The sequence below is a fragment of the Cydia splendana genome, chromosome 3 (assembly GCF_910591565.1).
Source record: "Cydia splendana chromosome 3, ilCydSple1.2, whole genome shotgun sequence".
NCBI lineage: Eukaryota > Metazoa > Arthropoda > Insecta > Lepidoptera > Tortricidae > Cydia > Cydia splendana.
Genome location: NC_085962.1, coordinates 19,664,315 through 19,690,814, shown reverse-complemented (window position 1 = coordinate 19,690,814; position 26,500 = coordinate 19,664,315). Strand labels below are relative to the sequence as shown.

General features: G+C 37.3%; 1 protein-coding gene and 1 long non-coding RNA gene across 2 annotated transcripts in view; one reads left to right on the top strand and one right to left on the bottom strand.

Annotated features, from left to right (window-relative positions):
- The window catches only part of LOC134789397 (uncharacterized), a 309,984-nt gene that overhangs the window by 122,392 nt on the left and 161,092 nt on the right, over window positions 1-26,500 (top strand). The gene's annotated exons all lie outside the window — the stretch shown is intronic.
- Window positions 23,942-25,923, bottom strand: LOC134806591 (synaptobrevin-1-like). The gene has a single exon (XM_063779903.1). The coding sequence runs from the start codon at window positions 25,803-25,805 to the stop codon at window positions 25,431-25,433; it is 375 nt and encodes a 124-aa protein (XP_063635973.1). The 5' UTR covers window positions 25,806-25,923; the 3' UTR covers window positions 23,942-25,430.

The following is a 26,500-nucleotide window of genomic DNA, read 5'->3' as shown; positions in this document are numbered from 1 at the left end:
ATCAATATTTAAAAAGACAAAGCAGCGGGTAAGTTCATATTAATCAATTTTAAAGTCCCTTTTTAGTTTTATGTAAATAACTCGTAAACGGTGACCCATAGCAAAATAGGTTTTTAAGAATAAATTATCTACATAAAATTTTCTCCAAAAACCATTCGGAACATTTTTCTCTAGGATCAATATTTGAAACGATATTAAAGGAAGAAATTTAATTACAATCAGTTCACAGGTCACTTTTTTTTAGTTTTTCGTAAATAACTCGTAAACGGTGGCCCATAGCAAAATAGGTTCTTAATGTTCTTGTAAAAAAATAGTCGATATAAAAAATGCTATTAAAGCGGGAAAGTTAAATAATGTGTAGAATTGATTATAATTAACTTTCTCCCTTTAATACCTCATTAAATATTTATCCTAGCGAAAAAGTGTAGAGAACCCTTCGGTACACGGCGGGAAGAAGTTGATAACTCGAGATATTTTATTCATAAGGTCATTAAGAACCTATTTTGCTATGGGCAACCATTTACGAGTCATTTACGGATAAATAAAAATAGGGACCTGGAAATTGATTATAATAATTAACTTACCCCCTTTAATACCTCATTAAATATTGATCGTAGCGAAAAAGTGTACAGAACCTTTTATGTGGACAATTTTATGCTCAATATTTATGTATAATATTGTTTTGCAACGGGCCACCGTTTAGGAGTTATTTACAAAAAACTAAAAAAAAGTGACCTGTGAACTGATTGTAATTAACTTTCTTCCTTTGATATCGGTTGAAATATTGATCCTAGAGAAAAGTGTTCAAGATGTTTTTGGAGGATATTTTATGTAGATAATTTATTCTTAAAAACTTATTTTGCTATGGGACACCGTTTACGAGTTATTTACAAAAAACTAAAAAGGGGTTTAAAATTGATTATAATTAATTTTCCCGCTGCTTTGTCTTTTCAAATATTGATCCTAGCGAAAAGTGTTCTACATATTTCTTGTAGGACATTTTATGTTTATTATTTATGTATAAGATTTTTTTTTGCTATGAGTCATACTTTACAAATTATTAACGAAAAAATAAAAACAAGGAACCTTAGAATTTATTATAATTAACTTTCCCTCTTTATTATCTTTTTAAACATTGGTCGCTGCGAAAAAGTGTATTGAATCTTTTTTGTAAAAAAAATTGTGTAGATTATTAACATTTAACAACATTTTTTGATATTGGCCACCGTTTACGAGTTATTTACGAAAAACTAAAAAAGGGACCTTATAAGTGATTATAATTAATTAACTTTCCCGCGTTGATATCGCTTTAAATATTGTTCCTAGCGAAAAATTGTACGAAATCTTTCTTGTAGGCAATTTTATGCAGATTACTTATCTAGTAGAACATTTTTGGCTATGAGCCACCGTTTAAGAGTTATTTACGAAAAACTAAAAAAAGGGACCTTTAGTATCAAATATCTCACTTCCGGTCAAGAATTCGATCAAGCAACCGGCAAAATCGGATTCAGCGGGGTCTAATTAGGTTAAAAAACCCGGTTGCCAAAAAGTAATATGACTTGCCAGTCGAAATCGAATCGAATCGGTTTTACAAAAATAAAACCAGTCTAAACAGTGTTGGATATTTTCATTCGGCATCTTTCACTCGCACTCGGAATGAACAAAAAATGAACAGTGTGAACACAGAGTGAATGTTCATTCCGATTTTGCATATTGTTCTCGAATCCTGTGGGTAGTAGTAGGTACCTATTAAACTTCTTGGAAAAATCAGGATATGGTATTTGTAGGTACCTACTCTGTAAAAATATTCCAGAATTCCAAAATAATTGCTAGTAGCAAGGTAGCGCAGTAAAATTTGATGAATTTTTCGGCTTGGTATTAATTATATACTGCGGCTGTAGCACGGTCGCATTTTTATCGCCTGTTACCATGCCTGTCACGTTCTAACAAGTGTGTAAGTGCGAAACCGACGGGCATAGTGACAGGCGATAAAAATATGTAGAACCACCACCGCTGATGCAACTAATAGTAGAAGTTCTTCAAAATTACTTAAATTCATCCGCAAATGATTGCGATACAATTCCGGATCTTCAATGGCTAGTTTCCCTAATGTATTCGAAGCTCGCGCCCACCACCGTTGACGTTTTTTTTGCTTTTTGCTTGTTAAGAATTAAGATCTTTATTCACAAATAAAACTGTAAATAAAATTGTATCCAAGACGCACAACTTCATTCGACGCCATAGTGAAAGAAAATGAAAAGTGAATAATCTTAGCACCAGCACCGTGTGAACATGCAATGAAAGAAAAATGAATCAATCACTCAAGTGAACATTCATTCGAGTGAACCGTCTGATCCCACCTTTAATACCACTCTGTATTCGAGTTGCGACCGCAACAGTGTTACTGTTGATGCGTTGCAGCAACAGCTGTGGTAAACAGGTGATGACGCCTTTTTTGCGTCATGTTTTTCTAGCAATAAATAAATACATACAGAAAAAATACATATACTGTATATAGTTGATTTTTTAAGCTCGCCGTTTAGAACTATGAGCCTAGTCTAGTCCTAATAAACGGTCAGCTTAAAACATTTCAACTATGTACATATAATTATATCGGGTGGAACAGAACGAAGGACTTTTATGCAAACGGGGAATTGTTTAGGCTACGTATTTTATTTTTCACTTATTAATCACGTTAATATTTCTAACCGTTTTTGAGATACAGTTTTTTAAACATTAGTGCAAAAATCTGTATGTTTCAACCCTAGCAAGATAATCCTATTAATGACATGACATGTGTCAATTTAAAATGTAAATAACTTTGTAGGGTTGTCACTGATATAAAAATATTTCATTTTAATAATTTTGTTTTACTTTTTAATCCAGCTTTACCATTATAATAATTTGATTGTAGATCACTTAGATAACACTATCCTTTCAGCTCAGTCCCTAGAAATGTTCCACCCTGTATATGTAGTAGGCAGATTTTACTTCATTCCGATATCGTATTTTGCGCTTTACTGTTCATAACGAATAACGAATAAATCCAAACACCTTATTTGTCGTGTCAACGTTTAACTAAACATGATATCTTTTGCAACGCGAAACTGTTCTGAATGCTGATGTAAGCGATAAACTCAGGTCGTTCACATCCCGGCATGAGAAGCAGGATGCTGCTATGAGAATTAGATAAGGAACTAGGCTACTTTTTACATCCACTAAGAAAGGAGGATACTTACCTATTCTGAAGGGGCCAACCTAACTAATATAAAAAAATGTATGAAAACATGTTGCCGGGACCGTTTCTGAAAACCCCCAATATTAAATTAAAACGTTGTAGGTTAACCCTATAGGCAGGCGTGGCTCACTCCACGATTTCGTCACTTTGCTACAGGTAGCTAAAAGTACATCCGTTCGGCCCCAATTTTGGGGTTTGCCATAAGCCGTGCGTGGTGCTGTCGCCACCTAGCGGTCATATCTGTGCTGATCGTAACAGACGTGTTTTGTTAGAGAGTGAGTCTTCTGTACCTAGTACTATTATTTATTCTGTGCTATAGGGAGGATCACTGCCTTCTGCATACAGTAGGTACGTAGGCGACACTGAAAGTGTTTAGAACTGGCCACTTGTAAACAATATAATAAAAAAATAAGTTTAAATTTTGAAAATGGAACTCTTTGCCAATATTATTGAGTATGTATTTTATTTATTCATCTGTCATTTGTTTTACGATTTGGCGGCAAATTGAAAATTGTCTGTGTCACGTAAGCGTGAATTTAACGCGAGAAAATTTTCGTGCAATGATTTTTTATGACTTTCGATGTCATGAAGCCCCATCTCGTGCCACTATTTACAACTGGTTTAATGAGTTCAAACGTGGTCGCACTAATCTCACCGATGATCTGCGTGAGGGCCGGCCTTCTACGGCGACGACTGAAGATAACATCAGTGTTGTGCGGCGTATGATAGAGACTGACAAAAGAGTGACCTATCAGCAGATTCGGGCAAGTTTAGGCATCGGTATGAGTCAAGTGCACAAAATCCTCCATGAACATTTAGCGGTCAGGAAGCTTTGTGCCCGGTGGATATGGATACCTCATGATTTGACCCAGGCCCAAAAAATCCGTCGTGTTGATTGGTGCCTTGAAATGATTCAAAGATTTAACGGAGGTGACTCAAATGCTGTGTTCGACATACTTACGGGTGACGAAAGCTGGATTTACTGTTATGATCCCGAAACCAAAAGACATCAGTCTGCTCAGTGGGTGTTTCCTTCCGAGGAGTTACCAACTAAAGTGAAGAGAGGTCGAAGCGTGGGAAAAAAGATGGTGGCCTCGTTCTTCGGGAGGACCGGTCACTACGCGACAATTGTTTTAGAGGATCGAAAAACAGTTACTGCAGAGTGGTATACTAACAATTGTTTGCTCTTGTCTGGGAAAAAGTTCGGGAGAAACGACCTCGCAGTAGGATCCTCCTTCACCACGACAACGCCTCGTCGCACACCGCCAGGCGAACGATCGACTATTTGGAGACGTCAGACGTGGAATTACTAGGTCACCCGCCATAAAGCCCCGACCTCGCACCTTGCGATTTTTATTTATTTCCTAAAATAAAAGAAAATCTTCGAGGGAAACGTTTTATTGACGCCGAGGATGCAGTGGCTGCGTATCAAAAGGCCGTCGAAGAGACCCCTAAAGACGAGTGGGCAAAGTGCTTTTCTCAGTGGTTCCATCGGATGCAGAGATGTATTGACGTGGATGGACACTATTTTGAAAAGATATAATAAAACGAATAAGTTGCTAGTGTGCTCAGTTTTTGATTTTCTAAGAATTTTCAGTTTGACCCTCGTACAATCAGAAAGCAGTTCTCAAATTCAAACATTTATTCAGTAACATGTTAAGTTGATTTACTTCTTCTTCCTCGCGTTATCCCGGCATTTCGCCACGGCTCATGAGAGCCTGGGGTCCGCTTGACAACTAATCCCATGATTTGACGTAGGCACTAGTTTTTACGAAAGCGACTGCCATCTGACCTTCCAACCCAAAGGGGAAACTAGGCCTTATTGGGATTAGTCCGGTTTCCTCACGATGTTTTCCTTCACCGAAAAACGACTGGTAAATTCAAATGATATTTCGTACATAAGTTCCGAAAAACTCATTGGTACGAGCCGGGGTTTGAACCCGCGACCTCCGGATTGCAAGTCGCACGCTCTTACCGCTAAGCCCCCAGCGCTTCATGTTAAGTTGATTTACAAGCAATAATAATAAATCATAATGAAAATATAAAATATCAATGAAATATCGAATCAATATAGATTAGCTAACGTTACCATATCCCTATGATGGATTGAATCTACAAGAGTGCCATCTACATTTAGCTTTCACTTGCCTTGGTAACGAGTAGAGCCCAAATTGCGCCCCAGATCACCAACATATAAAATAATTGAAGGAAGCATACGTCGTCGATAAGGTGCGGGTTAACGACCATTCCTAATTAGGAGTAACGACAACGTGACGTAACGCTTTACTTATTTGGAATTTCAAACGCGACCAGCCTACGTAACGCGCAACGCAAACATGTAGGTATCAAACAGCCCACATGCTCTGTGCCAAATAAAGGTTCTGATAAATATCTACGAGACTAAGACACGAGAGAAATAGGGATTGCAGAACCGGTACTGTTTATAAGAACCGGGATTTTCGGTACCAAGCAAAAATGGAACCGGGATTTCCCGGTATTTTCGGTACTGCCTTCAAAAATCAGTTTTTACCTCAACTTTCAGTAGAAAAAAGCGTAAAACGACCATGAATCGTTCTCTAAATATTGGTACAATATAAAAAGTACCATAGTGAAGGTACACACACATCTTTTTTACCATAATATGTATTTATAAGCCACATAATCATTGCCTACATTAACTGTGATATGGACTGCCTCTGTAATATGTAATATAATATGGTATAATCCTAAACTACATGTGATATTTTTACTATGTTTGTTGAAAAACTTCTGCAAAAATGAATTATTTTAAATGTGTAGTAAAGCAGTTTCGTGAAAAAGGATTTAAAAAATTATAATAATTACGCATGCGTTCAAAAATGGGCTGTGGCAGGGATATCTTACCTACGTACTTTATGTACGTACATATAATAGAAGTATCAATACGAGGAATCAAGAAATTATAAACCCAGAATTAATAAGAATTTACCAAGGTGACGTTGCCCACTGTAATATTTTTATTCATTTTAAAATGTCATTAGCATATGAGAGTTTCTTATACCGTGTGCGAATTAAAAGGTGCATTTTATTAATTACAAACTTCTCTCTATTTTTTGCTCGTATTTAGTATACAAATAACTAATTATTCATATAAAATTATTTATCGTAGAAACACGAATGCCCTTAAAGTTTCAAATTACGCAATTTTATAATGTCGGCATTATCAAACATATCCATTGACTATTTTTGTTTGGATTTTAATATGTAAAAGAAAAGTATTAGCATCAGCGTTAGATTGATAAAATATATTTCTAAATAAAAAAACTGATTTTACATGCTAAGTAACAGAAAACAGTCAAAATAGTTAAATGTTGTACCGGAAATGTTAGACCCAGAAATCCCGAAAGTACCGGGATTATAATTATGAAATCCCGGTTCTTTGCTTGGCTCGAAATCCCGGGCATTCCCGGTTTTTTCGGTTCCGGTATTTCCCGGGAGCAAACCCTAGAGAGAAATCGCAGATGAAGCTAAAGGATTTAGAAACATGTCTAAATGTATAACTCTCTAATCTCTCTATGGAAACAAATATTGGCTAGAGTTGTAAACATTTTTCACTTCACCTGCTCAAGTCGAAAAGTTCACCTGGGCGCGTAAACAACGTGCCAATCGTTAACGCTCCGTAGCGTATCGCAGTCTTCTCTCTCTACCACCCTTCCTCACGAGTGCGACAGTGACAGTTGCGAGAGCGTTAACGATTGCACGTTGGCTACGCACCTCAGGGTGGTAATAGCTCTACAAAAAAACTTAGCAAAAGACGCTCAGAAAAAAAGTTAACTTTTTCAGAAAGTTACTTAATTTCGTTTAATACCGGTCTCGGCAACGTAGTTTTGGGTTATAGGTTTTTTCGACCAATTTTGTTAACTTTTGGGTACCAACAAAAATATAAATTGGAACCTGAATTGGTGTAAAGCGGTATCCAGACGGGATGATCAAATCGACCGATTTGATCAGAAATGAAATTGGCGTCAATCTCCAATTTTAGATTTATGATGATATTATAGCCCTCTAAATTGAAAAAATACCCAAAACGAATATACTGGCGTCACAAATTGGTATTCTTGCGTCCACACCTCATTTTATCGGTAATATCGGTCATTATCAGCGATTGAATTCGGCGAGCCAAATTGGCGTTTGCGTTCGCACGTGCTGATTCGATCGGGCAATTTAATCAAATTGGCGAAAAATTGACTAGTCTGGATACGCCTTAACCTAATCTGTCTACGAAAATTTTAAGGACAATGTTTTTAAGAGCACCGTTACAAGGTTAGCTTTTATCATTCATAGTATTGTGTCACCGTCTGAGAAGCGAAGCGGAACGAGACGATGCCTGTGTTCCACAACTATGTCAACGTTATCTAGAATTATTTCCAGCAAAAAGAAGGATTGACAAAAAAATTTGTTCAAAAACTAGGACCCTCTAAAAAGTACAAGAAGAATATCTATTCTAGAATTGTTTCCTACTTATATTGAAAAATATCTGAGAGACCAATGACCAAAAACAGACAAATGCGCGTTTTCCCAGAGATAAGACCTAGCTAGATCGAATTTTCGCCTCCGAAAACCCCCATACCTAGGGTTACCAGATCCAAATTTGGAATTTCCTGACAAAATTCCTGATTTGCGAATATTTTTCCTGACGCTCATATCGGCGACTGGGGAGAGGGCTGGGGGGCTAGCCGTAAGCGATATCTATCGTATGCTTGATACATTGTTTAATAAATTTGATTTGTTTTGGATTTATGTAAGTAAATTTCAATAATGTCCCTTTTTAGGTACATAATAAAAAAGTCTACTAATTCACTAAAATTCCTGACATTTTCTTATTCCGGCCGCATTCCTGACAAACGGCAAAAATTCCTGTCATGTCAGGAAAATTCCTGACGTCTGATGGTAACCCTACCCATACCTATATATTAGCAAATGGCTACAAATATAATGACCACCAAAAAATACTTTGGTACCCTAAATAAAAAAATAATGCTTACCAAAAAAAATTACTGAACACCAAAAAAATAAGGCCTAAAATTACAAAAATACCACCGTTTTAATTACGACTGCACTTCAAATTGTATTCAAATACCAAATATATTAAATGATCACCAAAAATCATTAATGATCACCAAATCTTGAAGACCAAATTAATGCGATATTTTCACCTAAATAAACCACTATGATTACCAAAAAATGTATACATATTACCAAATAAAGTAAAATGATGCCAAAATTACTAGCCCCTCCCGCGCAACCCCTCGTTCCCCGCACCGCATACCTACCTAACCTAACCTACTTTTCTAATAGCATACTGAAATGCAACTAGAAAAGTAGGTTAGGTTAGGTTTGAACTGCTATCAGTTAAGTGGGTTAGGTTAGCACTGCGACCCTTACATAAACGAAATGTTACTAGAAAAGTAGGTTAGGTTAGGTTTGAACTGCGACCTTTACAGAAACGAAATGCTAGTATAAAAGTGGGTTAGGTTAGGTTAGAACTGCGATCCTCACAGAACCGAACTGCTATCAGATAAGTGGGTTAGGTTAGGTTAGAACTGCGACCCTTATAGAAACTAAATGGTGCTAGAAAAGTGGGTTAGATTAGGTTTGAACTGCGACCCTTACAGTAACAAAATGCTATTAGAAAAGTGGGTTAGGTTAGGTTTGAACTGTGACCCTTACAGAAACAAAATGCTACTAGAAAAGTGGGTTAGGTTAGGTTTGAACTGCGACCCTTACAGAAAAGAAATGCTACTAGAAAAGTGGGTTAGGTTAGGTTTAAACTGCGATTCTTACAGAAAAGAAATGCTACTAGAAAAGTGGGTTAGGTTAGGTTTGAACTGCGACCCATAGGTACAGAAACGAAATGCTACTAGAAAAGTGGGTTAGGTTAGGTTTGAACTGCGACCCTTACAGAAAAGAAATGCTACTAGAAAAAGGTGACGAAATGGATTAATTAATTTAATAGGATATTAAAATATTAAATATTTGCACATTTTTAATTAAAATGTGCTTACAATTTTGGTGGTCATTTACTATTTTTGGGTTTACATTGATTATTTTTGAGTCATTTGCTTTAATAGGATAGCAAGATTTAAAAATTTGGTTATAATTTTACATTAAAATGGAGTTCTAATTTTGGTGGTCATTTACTATTTTTGGGTTTACAATGATTATTTTTGTGTCATTTTATTTAATAGGATAGCAAGATGTAAAAATTTGGTTATCATTTCACATTAAAATGGGGTTTGAAATTTGGTAATCATTTACAATTTTTGGGTTAATAATGATTAGTTTGGTGTCATTTCCTTTAATAGGATAGTAAAATGTAATAAAATTGGTAATCATTTCACATTAAAATGGTTTTATAATTTTGGTGATCATTTATTATTTTAGGATGGTAAAGTAGATTTTTTTGGTATGAAATTTTACTAAATCTGGTGATCAGTTAAATAGCAGCCTTAGCAAATTTCGTCGAAACCGTTTCCGAGATCCCCGAAATATATAAATATACAAGAATTGCTCGTTTAAAGGTATACTTAACATAATTTAATATTTATCACGTACCTACCTAACATAATTAACTAAATTTTATATAAGTTAGGTAGTTAATTCACAGAGATATTCAGAGGAGAGCCGTAGTAAGTACCTATGCAACTTTAAAGCTTCTGATCACTGGGAATTGTGTTATCATCAGAAATACCGCCAAATATTGCTTTCCGAGAGAAAATTCGGGTTCCGTCTATTTGGCATAACCTCCGTGACCCGAAACGCATCTGGCATAACCTATTTGGCAGAAAAGTTTTTCGACGAATGTTAAATTTGCAGAAAGTTTCAGTTTGTATAATATGCAATAGCCCGAATGTTTGCAAGTCCGAATCTTAAATAGACTACTATTATCATGGCCGAATTTTGATACGAATAATTTTATTTTGAGTTTGTTTAAATGTCCGAAATGTGATTTACATAATCTGTTTAGCATAATAGGATTTAGGCGAATATTTACATCGAAGAAAACGTATTTAGATTCTTTCTATTTGGTATAACTTGTATGACCTAAAACGCATCTGTCATAAGCTACATTTGGCAGAATGTTTTTCGACGAATGTTAACATTAAAGAAAGCGTCAGATTGTATAAAATCCGAGTCTAATTTATATTAATCCAGTAACTTTGTCGAATTTTGTAACCTGGCTCTTTTGCGTCAAATCCGGTAGTTCTGATTTTTTGCAGGCTTGTTTATGATGTTAGGCCCAATGAATAATCCAAATTTGTGACCTCGAGCGCCGAACGCAACTTTGTCAAAAATCTAATAAACCGCAATTTTTTTAGATTTGGGCGATTATAACCCTGAAGTATTAGTTTTTGATAGTAACTTCCTAGGGCGTTTTTAAAGTAGACTAAATTTGCTACAATAAGACACTAGAATTGTCTCTGTACATCTAATATTTTCCGAGATAAAGCCTTTCAAAATTTTATAATTTTACATCAGTTCTTAGGTGTAATATAAGGGTTAGGCAGGTAATTTATATGGAATTCATCACCGCCACGTTCTACAAAATATTTATTTTCCTTAAAAAAATATTTTTTCAAAATAGGCACTCATACATTTTTTTATGGAAAATAAATATTTTGTAGAACGTGCCGGTGATGAATTCCATATAAATTACCAACTTAACCCTTATATTATAGCTAAGAACTGACGTAAAATTATAAAATTTTGAAAGGCTTTATCTCGGAAAATATTAGATGTACAGAGACAATTCTAGTGTCTTATTGTAGCAAATTTAGTCTACTTTAAAAACGCCCTAGGAAGTTACTATCAAAAACTAGTACTTCAGGGTTATAATCACCCAAATCTAAAAAAAATTGCGGTTTATTAGATTTTTGACAAAGTTGCGTTCGGCGCTCGAGGTCACAAACTTGGATTATTCATTGGGCCAACATCATAAACAAGCCTGCAAAAAATCTGAACTACCGGATTTGACGCAAACGCAAAATGTATAATTTTACTGTATTATATTTAACAATGCATAAAACGCTTAAATATGTGGCTGACTGACTCATTAACGCAGAGCCGTAACTAAAAGCTCTGCCTACATTTATAATTCGCAAAAAAAACATTATTATTGTATTTTTGAAACTTTGGGTGGGAACATATTATTGTCATTTTGGATGTAAGTATACAGATTTTTCGCTTACAAAAAAATCCGAATTGGAGCACCCCACTATCCACGTGGTCTTGTCTGTCCTACCCCTAGAGTGTATGTAAAAAGCCGGAGGCGCGGAGAGGAAGTAGCCTTCGCCCTTGCGTAGCAAAGCGCAGGCACTAATGCTCGCCTTCGCAGCTTCGGCTTGCTGGTCGCCGATTCGGCTACCAGCCTCAGCCGCTACGGCTCACATTGTGCTCTGCGCTTTGCTACGCAAGGGCGAAGGGGCTGCTATGCCCGTAGCGCCGGAGCAGATGCGGAGCCCAAAAACTGTTGCCAGAAAAGTGGCTTAGGTTAGGTTAGAACTGCAACCCCACGAAAACAAACTGTTGCCAGAAAAGTGGGTTAGGTTAGGTTAAAACTGCGTCCCCCAAGAAAACGTACTGTTGTCTGAAAAGTGGGTTAGGGTAGGTTAGAACTGCGACCCCACGAAAATAAACTGTTGCCTGAAAAGTGGGTTAGGTTAGGTTAGAACTGCGACCCCACGAAAACCAACTGTTGACTGAAAAGTGGGTTAGGTTAGGTTAGAACTGCGACCCTCAAGAAAACGAACTGTTGCCAGAAAAGTGGGTTAGGTTAGGTTAGAACTGCGACCCCACAAATCATACTGTTGCCCGAAAAGTGGGTTAGGTTAGGTTAGAACTGCGACTCCACGAAAACAAACTGTTGCCTGAAAAGAGGGTTAGGTTAGGTTAGAACTGCGACCCCAAGAAAACAAACTGTTGCCAGAAATGAAATTATGAGAAAATAATAGTTGCGAATTGGGAAACATTCGGCGAATTAATTTCCGCCAAAAAATATCCGGCCTACAACATATATAATTCTTGCAAGTATGCAAAACATTTCTATGCCATAAGATTTTATGCTTGTGGTACTTTATGCTTAATGGCGAATTATGCAAAAATAAATTATTACAAATAAAATTATGCGAAATGAAACAGATACCAGGCGGCGTAGCACGGTCGCGTTTTTATCCCTTGTCACCATGCCTGTCACGTTCTAACAAGTATGTAAGTGCGAAAGGGACGCGCATAGTGATAGACGATAAAAATGGAACCGTGCTGCGCCCACAGGCAGGGCCGGATTAACCCTAAGTCAAAGTAGGCAACTGCCTAGGGGCCCCGATAAAATTTTGTTCCATAGGGTCAATTCAATTCAATTCATTTCAATACTTTATTTCCAAGAATATGGTACATACAATGTTGGTTAGTAAAAGATGTTAGGTCAGCATATTCTGCCGGCATGCATCGGCGTAGAAATATTTACATAACTATCAAAATTCATGAGTAATTTTTTTATTCTTATAATAATGAGTATGCTTTGTTACTGTTTTTTTTCGATCCATTCTTTAAATTAATGAAATACCTACTGTAATAAAATTGAATCAATATGTTACAGTTTACGGTACTGTTGTAAATAATAAGGGTTTTCAGGAAAAATGGTTCACTTTTTTTCGAACAACCAACAACTTTTGGGTTATTTCGACCCAGAATCACGAAGACTATTGATTAAAACAAAGAAAAAGAAAGAAGACGAAAGTGTCCCCAGTTTTTCATAGGAATGCTCGACCTTTAGCCTCGCTTTTTACCTAAATTTACCATTGGTTTGTGTTCCACATCTCTACTTCAGCTTAGCCTTTGGCCTCGCTGCGCAAAGCTCGGCCTGCGGTCTCGCTTTTTAATACAATGGACATTGGTTCGTGTCTGTACTCATCTATTTATCCTGAAGCCTAATGAAGCACGGCTCTGACTTCGCATGGAAGCTCGCCTCACTGGGGAACTTCGGACTTTTAGGCCCAGATGAAGATCAGCGGGCTCAGCACGGTTCCATTTTTATCGACTATCACTATGCGCGTCTCTTTCGCACTTACATACTTGTTAGAACGTGACAGGCATGGTGACAAGGGATAAAAACGCGACCGTGCTAAGCCGCCAGTACCCGGTCTTTTAACACGCTTTCATAATTTGCGATATTGTTAACAAAAAATTTCGCGCTCGCTACGCTCGCGATTATTTTTCGTTCTTTAATTGACCCTGTATCTACATGTTAGCTTGACTGGTGAATGAATAGAATTAGACCAAGAAAAGTCTGCAATGATTTTGATAGCATACGCAGTGCAAGTGTTATTTATACCTCATAATTTCGTAGAAGTTTTGACGTTTTGCTAGTGCTATCAAAATTGTTGCAGGCTTATCTTGGTCTAACTAGTACTTAATTTAAGTAATTTTAACATATGGAAATTCTTTTTATTTATTTTTCGTCTTAAGTTAGGTATTTTTATAATATGAATATAAAAGTAAAATATAAAAACACTTACTAAACAATAAAAATTAATATAAACACATTATAAAAAACCTAACCTAGGGTGCCGCCAGCAGCGGGGCAAGGCCCAAGCTACCGGTGGTCAGGGCTGCAGAGAGAGGAACCGGCGGACTATCCGCGCCGTGTCCAAGATCACCGCCTTCTGCATCTGACCCTTGATCCAACCACCTAGCGAGAGTCTCTCAAGATGTTGGTCGAGACTCTTCGCTATTAGACCGTTCACTGAAACGACTATCGGGACAATGATCGTCGAATCAACATCCCACATGGCGGTTATCTCGTGAGCCAAGTCTAGGTACTTACTGGACTTGTCCTTCTCGGCCTTCACGAGATTCTCATCATGGGGGATGGTGATGTCAACGAGCACGGCCCGACGTTGCGATCGATCTATTATCACAATATCAGGCTTATTGGCTACAATAGTCCTGTCAGTGATGATAGATCGATCCCAATAGAGCGTGGCACGACCATTCTCGAGAACAGGCGCAGGTAAGTACTTGTAGTACGGTACTTCGCGGTCCACAAGGTCATATAGAAGAGCAAGTTGCTGGTGAATAATCCTGGCTACGAGATTATGTCTGTGCAAGTACTCGCCGTTAGCAAGATGAGAGCAACCGGAAATGATATGCCTGAGTGACTCTCCGGGACGGCGGCATGCCCGACAGATGTCGACCGTACCGTCCTTCAGGATATATTTCCGATAGTTGTTCGTCATCATCACTTCGTCCGCAATTGCACAGGCAAAACCCTCGGTTTCTCCGAAGAGGTCCCCGAATCGTAACCAGTTCACCGACGCGAGCAGGTCCACATCGGGTCCCGTGAGGGCCTTGTAGAACCGCCCGTGTAGCACCTTACTCTCCCATGCCGCCTTGCGATCCGCAGTACTTAGTACCACAGGTTTGCGCCAGTTCTCGTTTGCCAAGGAAAGCGGCGTGAGGTTCCTATCTACTGCCACCACATCACGATGCATCCCACACTCGTTGTTAAGGAAATAGTTCCTGAGATTGTACACCTCGTGGTTGTGGAGATCCTTGGCGTTTAGGAAGCCTCGGCCTCCACACTTCCGTGGGATGTACAATCTCATAACTGACGAGCGTGGGTGTAGCATGCGATGTGCGGTGAGCAGTGATCGGACCCTCCGATCCAGGGCGTCCAGCTCGGTCTGAGTCCACCTTAGTATGCCAAAGGAGTATGTGAGTAGGGGCATTACCCAGGCGTTGAAGGCGCGCACTTTGTTGCCTCCTGACAAAAGACTGTTAAGGACTTTTGTGAGCCGACTGAAAAAGCGCTCCTTCACCGACCGTCTAATACCCTCGTCCTCAATACCCAACGACTGTGACATACCAAGGTATTTATAGGTTTCTGATTCAGAGATAGATCTGAAAGACATTGTCTCAGAAAGTTGTAAATTTGTTGAATTTACAACCCTCCCCCGCTGTACATGCATAACCGCACATTTATCGACACCAAACTCCATGTGGATGGCACTACTGAAGACTTCGGTGGTTTTCAGTAGCTCCAACAAGTCTTTCTTTATTATTATGTTGATTCTAATCATGTGGTTCGGCGTTTGGTCTTATGGTCGGACAATCACTGTTCAGTCTCGCAAAATTTTTATTATTATTTATTATTTAAATTATTACATATCACTTACAGACTATATAGTCCAACGCGTAATAAATATTACATATTTATAAAAAACTAAACATTATTAACAATTTTTAACAACACAAAAAAATTTACAATATCACAAATAACATAGTTGGCGGCTTGTAGCTTCTGTGAACTCAGTCAAGGTACAGTTAAATAAGTCTACTTTAGTAGATACTTCATTTAATATTAATATCGCCCTTATTAACTATTGAGAAAATCATCAACTTTGCGGCACCAGTTGAGCTTAGCCTTTAGCTTCGCTTAAAATTTGCCATTAGGTAGATAGGAAAGTGACGCTGAAGCTCACATCTTTGGTATTCCACTTGGAATTGGCCTTAAGCCTAAAGGGCTCTCCCCACACTTGACGCGACGCGGAATCCGCAAAAACCAATAGAATAAAGCTTTATGTTTTATGTTAATAAGAGCGAATAAGACATCGTTCGATTTGGATCGGCTCGGCCGACGCCTGAAGATTGAAATTAAAAACGCAAACTTATTTCCCTGTACTGAATATGCTGTGTGCAGAATTGACTATAGGGGGCCCCGAGCCTCGCACTGCGTAGGGGCCCCGGCATGCTTAATCCGGCCCTGCCCACAGGTCTCGATTCGGACATTAAATTTATGCCAAAAGATACTTCGATCAATAAAAATTATGCGTAGAGTACGTATGCGCAACAATCCAGTACCAAGTGACATTATGCTTACAGTATATTATGCCTAAAGTTATTATGCACAATAGAATTATTACAAAAAAAATTATGCCAAAGGTAGGGGAACCAGAAAATTCACGAGTTACTAAAAATATACCTGTGCCTAGGTATAATAGTTGAAGAGTTCCCTCCTTTTTTTCAGGATCATAACATCAGCTATTGGCCTGGTAACAATGGGACTACCTGTAAGAATAGTATATCCTAGTCTTGTTCGAGAAATCGACGAACACACTCGATTCACAGTCACAGCCTATAAAGTTTCGATGAAATCTAATACGCGTGGTGTCTTCTCATTTCTACGGCGTTATTGCGATAGATATACTTTGACAAATAGGTATATCTATGAGACAAAACAATCGAGTCATCCTCTTTTACGCTTTATAGCTGGTGATTTTCAGGTTGCTATTGTTGCTGTAGGTAGATATAGAAAAATCGACTTGACTCTTCTAGTAGGTATAGGCCCGGTACTACTAGGTAAATTGGTAGATAGTTAACACATTCAACACCAAGAACCCGACTGTCGGGTACACTGTTCGTAGCGACTACGCGCTACATACGACGAAACCGTGGCTACGCGCTACGAGCGTAACCCGTAGCACTTAGTGGTATTGAATGTGTTAAGGTACACTCCAAGAAGTGAATGTGCTCGGATAAAGCGGTTCATGTCTGCATGCTGAAATATTCAGCTCTAGAAACATAAGTGTCCGTACAGGAAGAGCAGTTAATTTGGCGCTATCCGTCATAGCTCTCAGTCCCATCCAGACCCCATTTGCCTCCTATTGCGTGTTTACATGAGTCAGACTTTCGTTGAGTGCATGTTACCTTGGCGATGGATATTTTTAGAAATTAACTCCGCGCTGACGGCAGCAAACCGGGGCCTTCACACTGATATAAGTATATCTACCTAATAACGTGAATTAGCAATGACTTCATACGTACCTAATTAAACCGCGCTACTTGTTGTTTCAAACACTATTGAAGCAGAAAACTGACCGCTATGCATGATAGGAGAAAGTAACGATTTTTGTTTCGAAATTTTGTCATCGATATCCAAAAAAGAGCATCGACTACACAGTGGTGTGGTTGTCGAAATATAATTTGCACCAATCTCTCGAAAAACTTACATGTATGGCGAATCAGTGTAAATTATATTTCGTCAACTAAGTATAACACCCTGTGCCTAATTACCTATACATTATGTTACTAATTTAGAAGCCAAGTGACTATGGGATTATGGTCATAATTCTATCCGTTTTGAGGACCCTGAGCCCCGCCCGTATACCTACAGCACCAAATAAATAGTGACGGCCAAAGTGGGCAAATATATCGAAAAATCGAAACACATCCTTATTTTTAGGTGTGTTACGATATATTGTGATGACTGTACTATACGTCGCGCGCTCGTTCTAAACCTTAGAGCATTTAGTAACTGGAGACGTCATGGCTGTCATTTTCTGTACGAACCAGTCTGCCGATTTTTGCGGGGGAGGGGACGTCAAATGTATTGTTATTTCTACATGATTTGTACGTACCGTACAAATAGCCATGTCAGTCCATACAAAAGTTTGCACTATTGTGCAAGTTTTTCGGCAGAGGGGTAAGTTCTTAAAGGCAATTCCAGTTATTAAATGCTCTAAGTTCTAAACGGATCGAAGTGATCGAACGAAACATGTCGAGTCATTATTAGACTAAAATAATTTTAAAATAACATAAGCATTTCCTAAAACAAGAATTCGAGTAGGTAATATCCACCAGTATGAGGTACCTATTGTATATAATTTATTTGTAGGTACAACAAAGGTACCTACTATTGGTTTGGTAAAAACGTACTTAAACCACCTAACAAACAATTAAGTACATCGGTAGACAAAAGGCGGTCTTATCGCTAAAAAGCAATTTCTTCCTGGCAACCTTTGGGTCTTCATGTTAATTGCAATGCTACACTACATTCTTGAACTTATTAAAGTTCGCAATTTTAATCAATCATACAAGTTATTTCACCGGCATTAGACTTTATGAACAGTTGACATAGCAGTAGCTCGCCGTATATAGGCAAAATACCCGAATACCCGCGTGTCGTAATTAACAATGAGCCAGAGGCAGGCCAGAGGATTGTGCAATCGCTTCCTGACTCGAGCGTTCCTTGTATGGTTGAACCGATTCGTATTGGTACAAACAGCAACACTCCTAACTGTACACCGGTGGACCTTATTACAAAAGGCATAAGGTCCACCGATGTACAGTTAACAGTGTGGGCGATGGTATGTGGGCGAGCGCCCACCTGCCCACTACAACTTTACATATTTATAAGGCTACTGTTGTCATATCATATGTACTATATGACTATAGCAAGGATGTATCATGAATCTAATGTTTTTCTAGGTAAGGTTTACTCGGGTAATTCCGAATGTCAAAAACTGTCGGATAATTCCGAAAAGAGACTTTTATTATGATGGAATTAGGGGTGATTTTCATCTGAATTTCGGAACTATCCGACATTCGGTAATACCCGAATACACCTTAGTTCTAAGGTCTAGTACCTACATAGTTTCACTGCCCTTGAGTTGTTTACATTTCGCTGGCCCAATATTTACAGGGTTCTATGTTTCACTTTTATCGAACTGAAATTTGAACATTGTCATAGTGACATTAAGTTGAATTTCAACTATCTTGAAAATGTAACATAGAACCCTGTAATATTGGGCCAGCGATTTGCAGGCCCTATTTAATAAATTTGAGGCTCAGTACCTAAGTTCATGTTTGTATTGTATGTAAATATTAAAATGGGTCACCTACATAGAAAACAAATAAGTACCTAAATAAATGTTGTCTGGAAGAGATCGTTCTTTAGTGATAAGACCGCCTCCATTTTTATTAATCATTGTTTCTTTTACTGAAGTATGCCAATAAATAGTAATCTATCTATTTATGGCAAAGTTCTTATTTTCGTCACAGCGCGCGCATGTAGCCTCCAACATTATACCAATGCACTATGTATGTACATATACCTACATAAATAGTTAATACCTACTTACTTACTTTAAAAATCTAATCTTAGGATAGTATGATAATAATAAAAAATACATGTAATTACGTACATTTATTACACATTTAGAGTGTTTGCAGGTGTTCATAGTAGAATATAAATGTGTCTGTAAACAATAATATTATATGATCTATGTTTAAAAGGCACTGTAGGTATAATATAATATTAGTAAAGTTGGTCCCATGTTGTTCCCAACATCGTAATAAAAGTTAGATGGGGCAAGAGAAACACTTTTAGGGAAAATAAACAGAGATACTTGTTTCCCATAAAGTTTTAAGTCATAATGTATTGTTTGTCATATTATCGTTAGTCATAAAACTGAAACCGTTATCTTTTCAGGATTTTCGTAAGGTTATTCGGTAGATAGGTTAGGTTAGGTTTGTTTTATGGCAATCCTGAAAAGTTACGCGTTTCGGAGAAAAACCAATTATGACTAACGAAAATTCGGACAAACAATACATTATGACTTAAAACTATTTGGGAAACAATAGAGACCCTACTTAAAGTTATTAAAAACTAGATTGGTGTATGTGTATAATTTGTTAACCCGTGCGAAGCCGCTAGTAAATAAATAAAATTACCTTAAAAAACTGATGCAGATGGACTTTCCAAAATTCCTTCTACATAAGTCCCCTCCCCAAGCAAAATAAACCATGTATCTCTTACCCCACCTTAGTTTATTATAATCTCTGTCAGTAAATGCATCAGAAAAGTTAACAAGGTAACAGTTTTATAAAGTTGATGCCTATTTTAATCAATGATATATAAAAACTTGAATAAATATATTTGTGTCATTGCAATTAAGTAGCTCGCTTACAATAAAATAGTAAGTACATATTATTAAAACACATTTGTGCTTTATAGACAATACAAATTGTGCTTAATCCATAGACTTTAATATAAATGCCCTTTGTCTCGTCTTGGCGGGGGCACGGCCGTGCCCCTAGATAGCAAAATGTTAATTATAAGCAAATTTTAAAATGTATTAAAATCCTTTAAATTAGGTAACTTACCTACTTTCAATTTTATATATTTTGTGATGTTTAATACTGTAATTGTAAATGTGATTAGAGGTTAATATTTTATTGTATTGCATACATAAGGCCTTAGGACAAGTACATACTTACATACAATGACTGTATATTTCCAACTTCTTTTTCTATCATTCTATAACACACTAAGAGTAAATCTACATCAAAAATATACTCATGTAAAAATGTTACATATTAAACTGTATACAGATTAAAATATATGTTTCTTCATTTTAGTTCGTGGAAAATACTATCTATCTACATGAAAGTTCCAAATGCATACCATAGAATTGAAATATAAATTTATTTACTCAAATGTGCAACTTTGCCTAGCTTTTAAAACTAGTAATTCTCCACCTAAGGCTCAAGGCTCAGCGCACACTATATGATTCGCACGTCAATCCGCGCGAGCGGGATGTCGCTATAATACGTGCATAGCGCTGTCTCGCACAAACATCGGAGCGACGTGGAAATCGTATCCAGTGTAAGCACCTTACAACATATGTGTTACCTGCAAACTCCATGTTCTACCACACCTAGACGTTGGTGATAGCCTGGTATTAGAAATGCTAATGCATATTTGTGACATTATCAACCAAATTAAGGTACCACATTGTCGGTTGTCAATAAGGTTGATTTCAAATTGAAGCTATATGGAAATAGCACCTTACTGACAACAGACAATACGTACCCTTTTGATTCAGAATGGCACATTTATCTGAAGCAAAACACCAGAAAAGTAAAGCGTATATGGAATTAGATTCTTAAAAAAATAATTTAAGGAAAATTAAATAGCATTAAATAGCTCTGTATATGGCAAATAGTTAATATTATGTAGACCTAATCAGTTACTTATAAAATTGTGCGAAATTAAGATAGAAATAATTGTAAATGAGTCCGGCTTAATACAATTTAACATCTTGGCGGACACCAAAGTTTAGGTAAATATGTACCCAAATTTGCTGAATAATCTCTCTGTGCTATAAGCTGCTCCAAATATATCCAGAATCAAGTATTACTACAGTTTTTCTATCTTAAGAATATGTGTTTGAAATATAATCATATTCTCAACAAAATAGCTTGTGTTTATAAAAGACTAGATGTGACCTACTTCTAAATAAAGTGTTTCAAATATAATTTTGATAGAACAAAGAAAACCAACATTCATGAAACCTTGCTCAAACTGCCCAAACTCACCTTGTACCTATGTCCAACAAAGGCCAAGAGTAAACAATTAAGTGATAATTCAATATTGATGTTTCTTATTATTTTTTATAAGTTTACAATAGGTATGTTCGTTAATTTATTCAACATTAGCACCAATCAAGTGTAGATATCTTAAATTTATTGATTTACTTATTCAGTAAAGTTCCGTATTCAGGTAAGAATATACACTTTTATAATTTATTCAAATTACGGACTTAATATCTATTGTCTAATGATATCCCTTATATCCATTATGGTTTACATTCTGTCAAAACCAGAATAGCCCTTACTGGGGCCTAATTTCCATTACCACCAGCTGTCAGTGAAATTATGATAATAATGATAATAATTGCAGCAATACCACCAATAATCATCATCATCTTCATGTTTTTCCACCAGTATTTCTTCTTCAGCTTACCAGCCTGCTGTTGGAACTGCGCTGCTCCATTCTGCAGGGCATCAGCGCGATCGTCCAGCTCGGATAACTTCTCGTCCCTGTTCATAACGCTCTCGATATTATCTCGCATAATGTCGACCACTTCATCAACTTTTTGTTGAGTTTCCGCTAACTTATCGCCCGCTCTAGACGCAGCTCCGTTTTGATCACTCATTTTGATACTGTGTAGCTCTTGTAGTTGATAAAGATTTCAAATTATAGCGGAAAAGTAAGCTTTTAAAGGCTAAAATTAATTTAAGTTTGGAAAGTACAGTATTACTCAAAACAAGTTGGTGAAGTTGAATCACACTGTCAGTGTCAAAACTGTCAAACTTCGAACGTCAAACTGATTTTTTTTATGGCCTGGCTACGAGACCTTTAAGCCAAGTTTATTTATTTATTGCACTGATGTTATTATTTATAGCCCTTATAGGCTCCTTATAGGCATCGCAGTTTGTAAAAAAAACCCTGTGTTTATTGTATTACAATATTTACAGACATATTGAGCGCTGATTGAGCGTTATAATAAGGGTATAATCATAGTTTTTAAGCACGCTCCACACTTGTACGAGAATCGCGGCGCAAAGCCGCAGGTAATAGTACTACCGTACCGTACTACAAGGACACTTCCTATTAAACCGAAGTATGACAGTGATTCAGGAACGAATCATGTGGGACTATCTTTCTCTTTCGGTTATATTTAGGGTTGTCAACATTCAAGTCATTATTTTATCTGTGGTCGTGCACGCAAAGGGACGTCTAGTTGTGCCAACCCTAATAATTGCTCGAAGCAACGTAGTGACAGGGGTGCGAAACTCCTGACTTCGGTCAAACTCGGCTCCGCTCGGCTCAGCATTGCTCCGAGCAATTATTAGGGTTGGCACCACTTGACTTCCTTTTGCGTGCACGTCCACAGATAAGATAATCACTTGATTTTTGACAACCCTAAATGGCCGAAAGGGATAGTGCCATATATTAGAAAGGGACAGCATTATTCGACCCTGAACCGCTGTCAAACTTCGTTTTTGTAGGAAGTTTCCTTTCTGTACGGTAGTACTATTAATTATTCTGTGGTAGTGATTATATTCTCTTTGGAAGCAATGCTGAGCCGAGTGAGCCGAACGCATAGTCTAATAAAACATGGTCTTCCATTCCCAGAGTGACACGGGCCTACGTCACAACAACATGGCCGCTATATATAGCGCTATCGCATATTATCATATAGCGCTGTCGCATGATGACGTAGGCGCGTGTCAGTTAGGTGACCTAGAAAAGACGGGAATGGAGTACCAGGCGGAGTATATTATTATACCATGAGCCGAACGGAGCCCAGAATGCCCGAAAGGAGGAGTGTCGCCCCAGACCGTGGTCGTCCACGACACTGCAGGCGACTAAAACTTGGTCCCCTGCGCTCTTGCGCATGACTATCAAACTAACAAGTGAGAATTACTCGACAATGGGCTTGGCAACTGTCAAAGATTTGCATAGATGGCGCCGTCATGGCTTGCCCCTTTTTCTAGTTTAGTTCTATGAGATTTGGCTTTTATTTAATTCTGATATATTTAAAATATGTTACAGAAGCGGGGTAAATCATTGTAATGGTACATTAATTATTCGAATAAATTCAGAAATACACAATCTAAGAAAAACCACTTTGTTGAGGTAGGGCTACCATCTTGGGCACAAAATTGCAACCCAACTCAATGAATTTTAGTGATAAGTCTGTACAATGTACATGGTATGTACTGTACTTACCTCTGTACCAAAACCAATTCCAATACACTTGTATAAAATGTTGATAAGTACAAGAGACTAGTATTGCCCCCAGTTTTGGAATGTATTTAAGCAGATGATATTATTAGTATGTAAAACCTTTATAAATTAGTAAGTATTAAATATTTCAAGTTCATATAATACCTACTTGAAACATTGAACAGGTTGTTGATATCAATCAACAATGTGACTAACGACAATGTTATCAAATCAGAGAGTTGAGTTTACAAATGTTATCAATACCTACCTTATTCAAGTTGATATTTTTAGGAACAAAATAAGAACATTAATTCTTAATTGAAGAATACATACATTTATTATATCTTAACAGTTATAAAAGACTGTATTATAATTAGGTACAATTACAATAGGAATACATCAGCATTTATTGTTAAGAGGAAAGGAAATGACGCCTTTTATACTAAATAGACTTTCTGCATCATAGACCTTGTGATACTCTGCGATTCTCAGTAAAAACATTTTACAGGTTAATTTATGTAGCAGGAAATAGTCAAGGAAAACAAAAACGGCTTTCTATAGATAAAAGACTAGGTCACATTTCCTCTCACCATCCATATATGGAATGACCCAACAGGTTTTAGGCACTGTATTTTATTAAGAATGTTGGCGTCATCCCAAAATATATAAATCTTAATCAGAAAATGCATTGTAAATATCAAATAGTGAATACAAAAACTACTCTCTCCATGGTCCCAACCCACTACAGTAAATCCCAGTAATAAATAGTAATGAATATGTAAAATCAGCCTAGTATTTTTAAACACTTTGTGCTTTCGTTATTTTATGCAAATTGTGCTACATCCAGACTTTATGAACATTACAAACACTAATAAACAATTATGAATAAACTAAGTTGTTAGTAGTTAAACCTTTATACTCTTAGGCAATTGAGGCAAAACATGTAAAATGTTAAGTTGTGTAAATATCAGTTCCGTATTTGGCCCATTATATTTTTTGTATGCCATACAAAACAACTTTGGATTAAGACTACTTAATACAAATCTACAAAATATTGGCCATTCAATGTATGTAACTTATGTAACAATTACAAAAATATTGTAAAGCCATTTTACATCCAAAATACATGTGTAATATGAATACCTTATTTTGTTTTACATGATAAAAATATTTTTTTATTCTTGTAATCAAAAACAAATCATATAGCAAGTTAACATTCCATATTTCAACAATTTATATCTTGTCCCACCTGTTAACTACATCAGCATTTTAAGATAATGGGTTTATAATTAGGTAACAATAACCAGATAGTAAAATGGAACATTAAAAACTTTATTTGAAACACTAAAACTCAGTGGCAGGTTTGCCCAGTAGGCCACGGCCTAGGGCGGCCAGATTTTATGGTCAGCAGTCTATATGATGGTTGATGAGAAAAGGGTGGCTAGTACTTACTACAGGACCTGGATCCTGGGGCGGCCAAGAATACAAATTCGCCACTGCCATAACTATTGTTTCAGAGGCTTCTTCCATAAAAATCAAACCTACAGGCAGAAACACTTAGACAAATCACAGCGTCTGCTGCATTACTTTTAACATTCATATATTATCTAAACATTTCAAGTAACAATCATTATAAAGGGTAAGCACATACAAATATGTAGTCTTTTTATTACTGTTTCTTATAAAGCCCAAAGGTAATTTCAAAAATATAGGATCTTACAGAATTCAGTCAAGTCCCGAACTGAAATATTTTAGTTTCATGCTAATCCTTGGATCATTTATGGTTTAGATTCTTGGCAATTATCGTCCTGTACCAGCAGCCGGAGCTTCTGTCACTGGCGCCGCATTGTTAGTGTTGCTTCCTGAAGAACCACCGGTCAGCGACACTATTATAATGATAAGTAGAACTGCACCAATAGCACCAATTATCAACATCATCTTCAAGTTTTGCCACCAATACTTCCTTTTAAGCTTACCAGCTTGTTGTTCGAACTGCGCTGCTCCGTGCTGCAGGGCATCTGCGCGATTATCCAGCTCGGACAACTTCTGATCCCTCTCCAAAACTTTCTCGACATTGACACGCATAATGCCGACAACTTCATCAACTTTAGCCTGTGTCTGCGCCAACTTCTTGTCACTTACTCTGGGGGCAGAGCTGCCTCCTTGGTCTTCCATTTTTACGATGCTCAGAACTTACAAAACAATATCAAAATGGTTCTCGTTGGTTTCTAATTACAAAGAAAAAGTATGGCGTACGATAGACCAACAACGGAATGGATGGAAGCAATGCATTAATCTAATGACGTGACGTGACGTGAGTGAGCCAGTCAAGTAACAAGTTATGACAAATTGACGTCACGAAATATGACCAACCCAAAAATACTCGAGACATTTTTAATTTAAGGCTTCTATAGACGTTGCAACAAATGACATGCGGTTTATAGTGGGCGCGCACGAGCAACTTTGTCGCCGCAACTTTGTGTTTTGTCTCTGTCGCACTCAAGTGTCGAAGTCAGAGACAAAACACAAAGTTGCGGAGACAAAGTTGCTCATGCGCGCATACCCTTATTTAAACAAATTGCTGGCTATGTAGGAGCAATGAAGTATTGGGCCCCATACATTTCATGACTTCTCTTTTCTCATGAATCTAGTATTAAACTGGATTGGGCATGAGTGGTGGGGGTAACTGACAGAACGGGATAGTCTTACGTATCTTTCAGTAGGAGTAGCAGAGAAAGCGCTATTATTGTTTGTCCTTGTCACAGTCTCACATATTTTTCGTTCTCCATCGTTTTTTTAGTATGGATTATGTGGGCAACAAATAAATTCGACCAATCATAGTGACGCATTGCGTATGTTTTGTCCCTCAC

Excerpts from the sequence above, each read along its gene's own strand:
- LOC134806591 (XM_063779903.1), bottom strand. The coding sequence starts at position 25,805 with ATGGAAGACCAAGGAGGCAGCTCTGCCCCCAGAGTAAGTGACAAGAAG.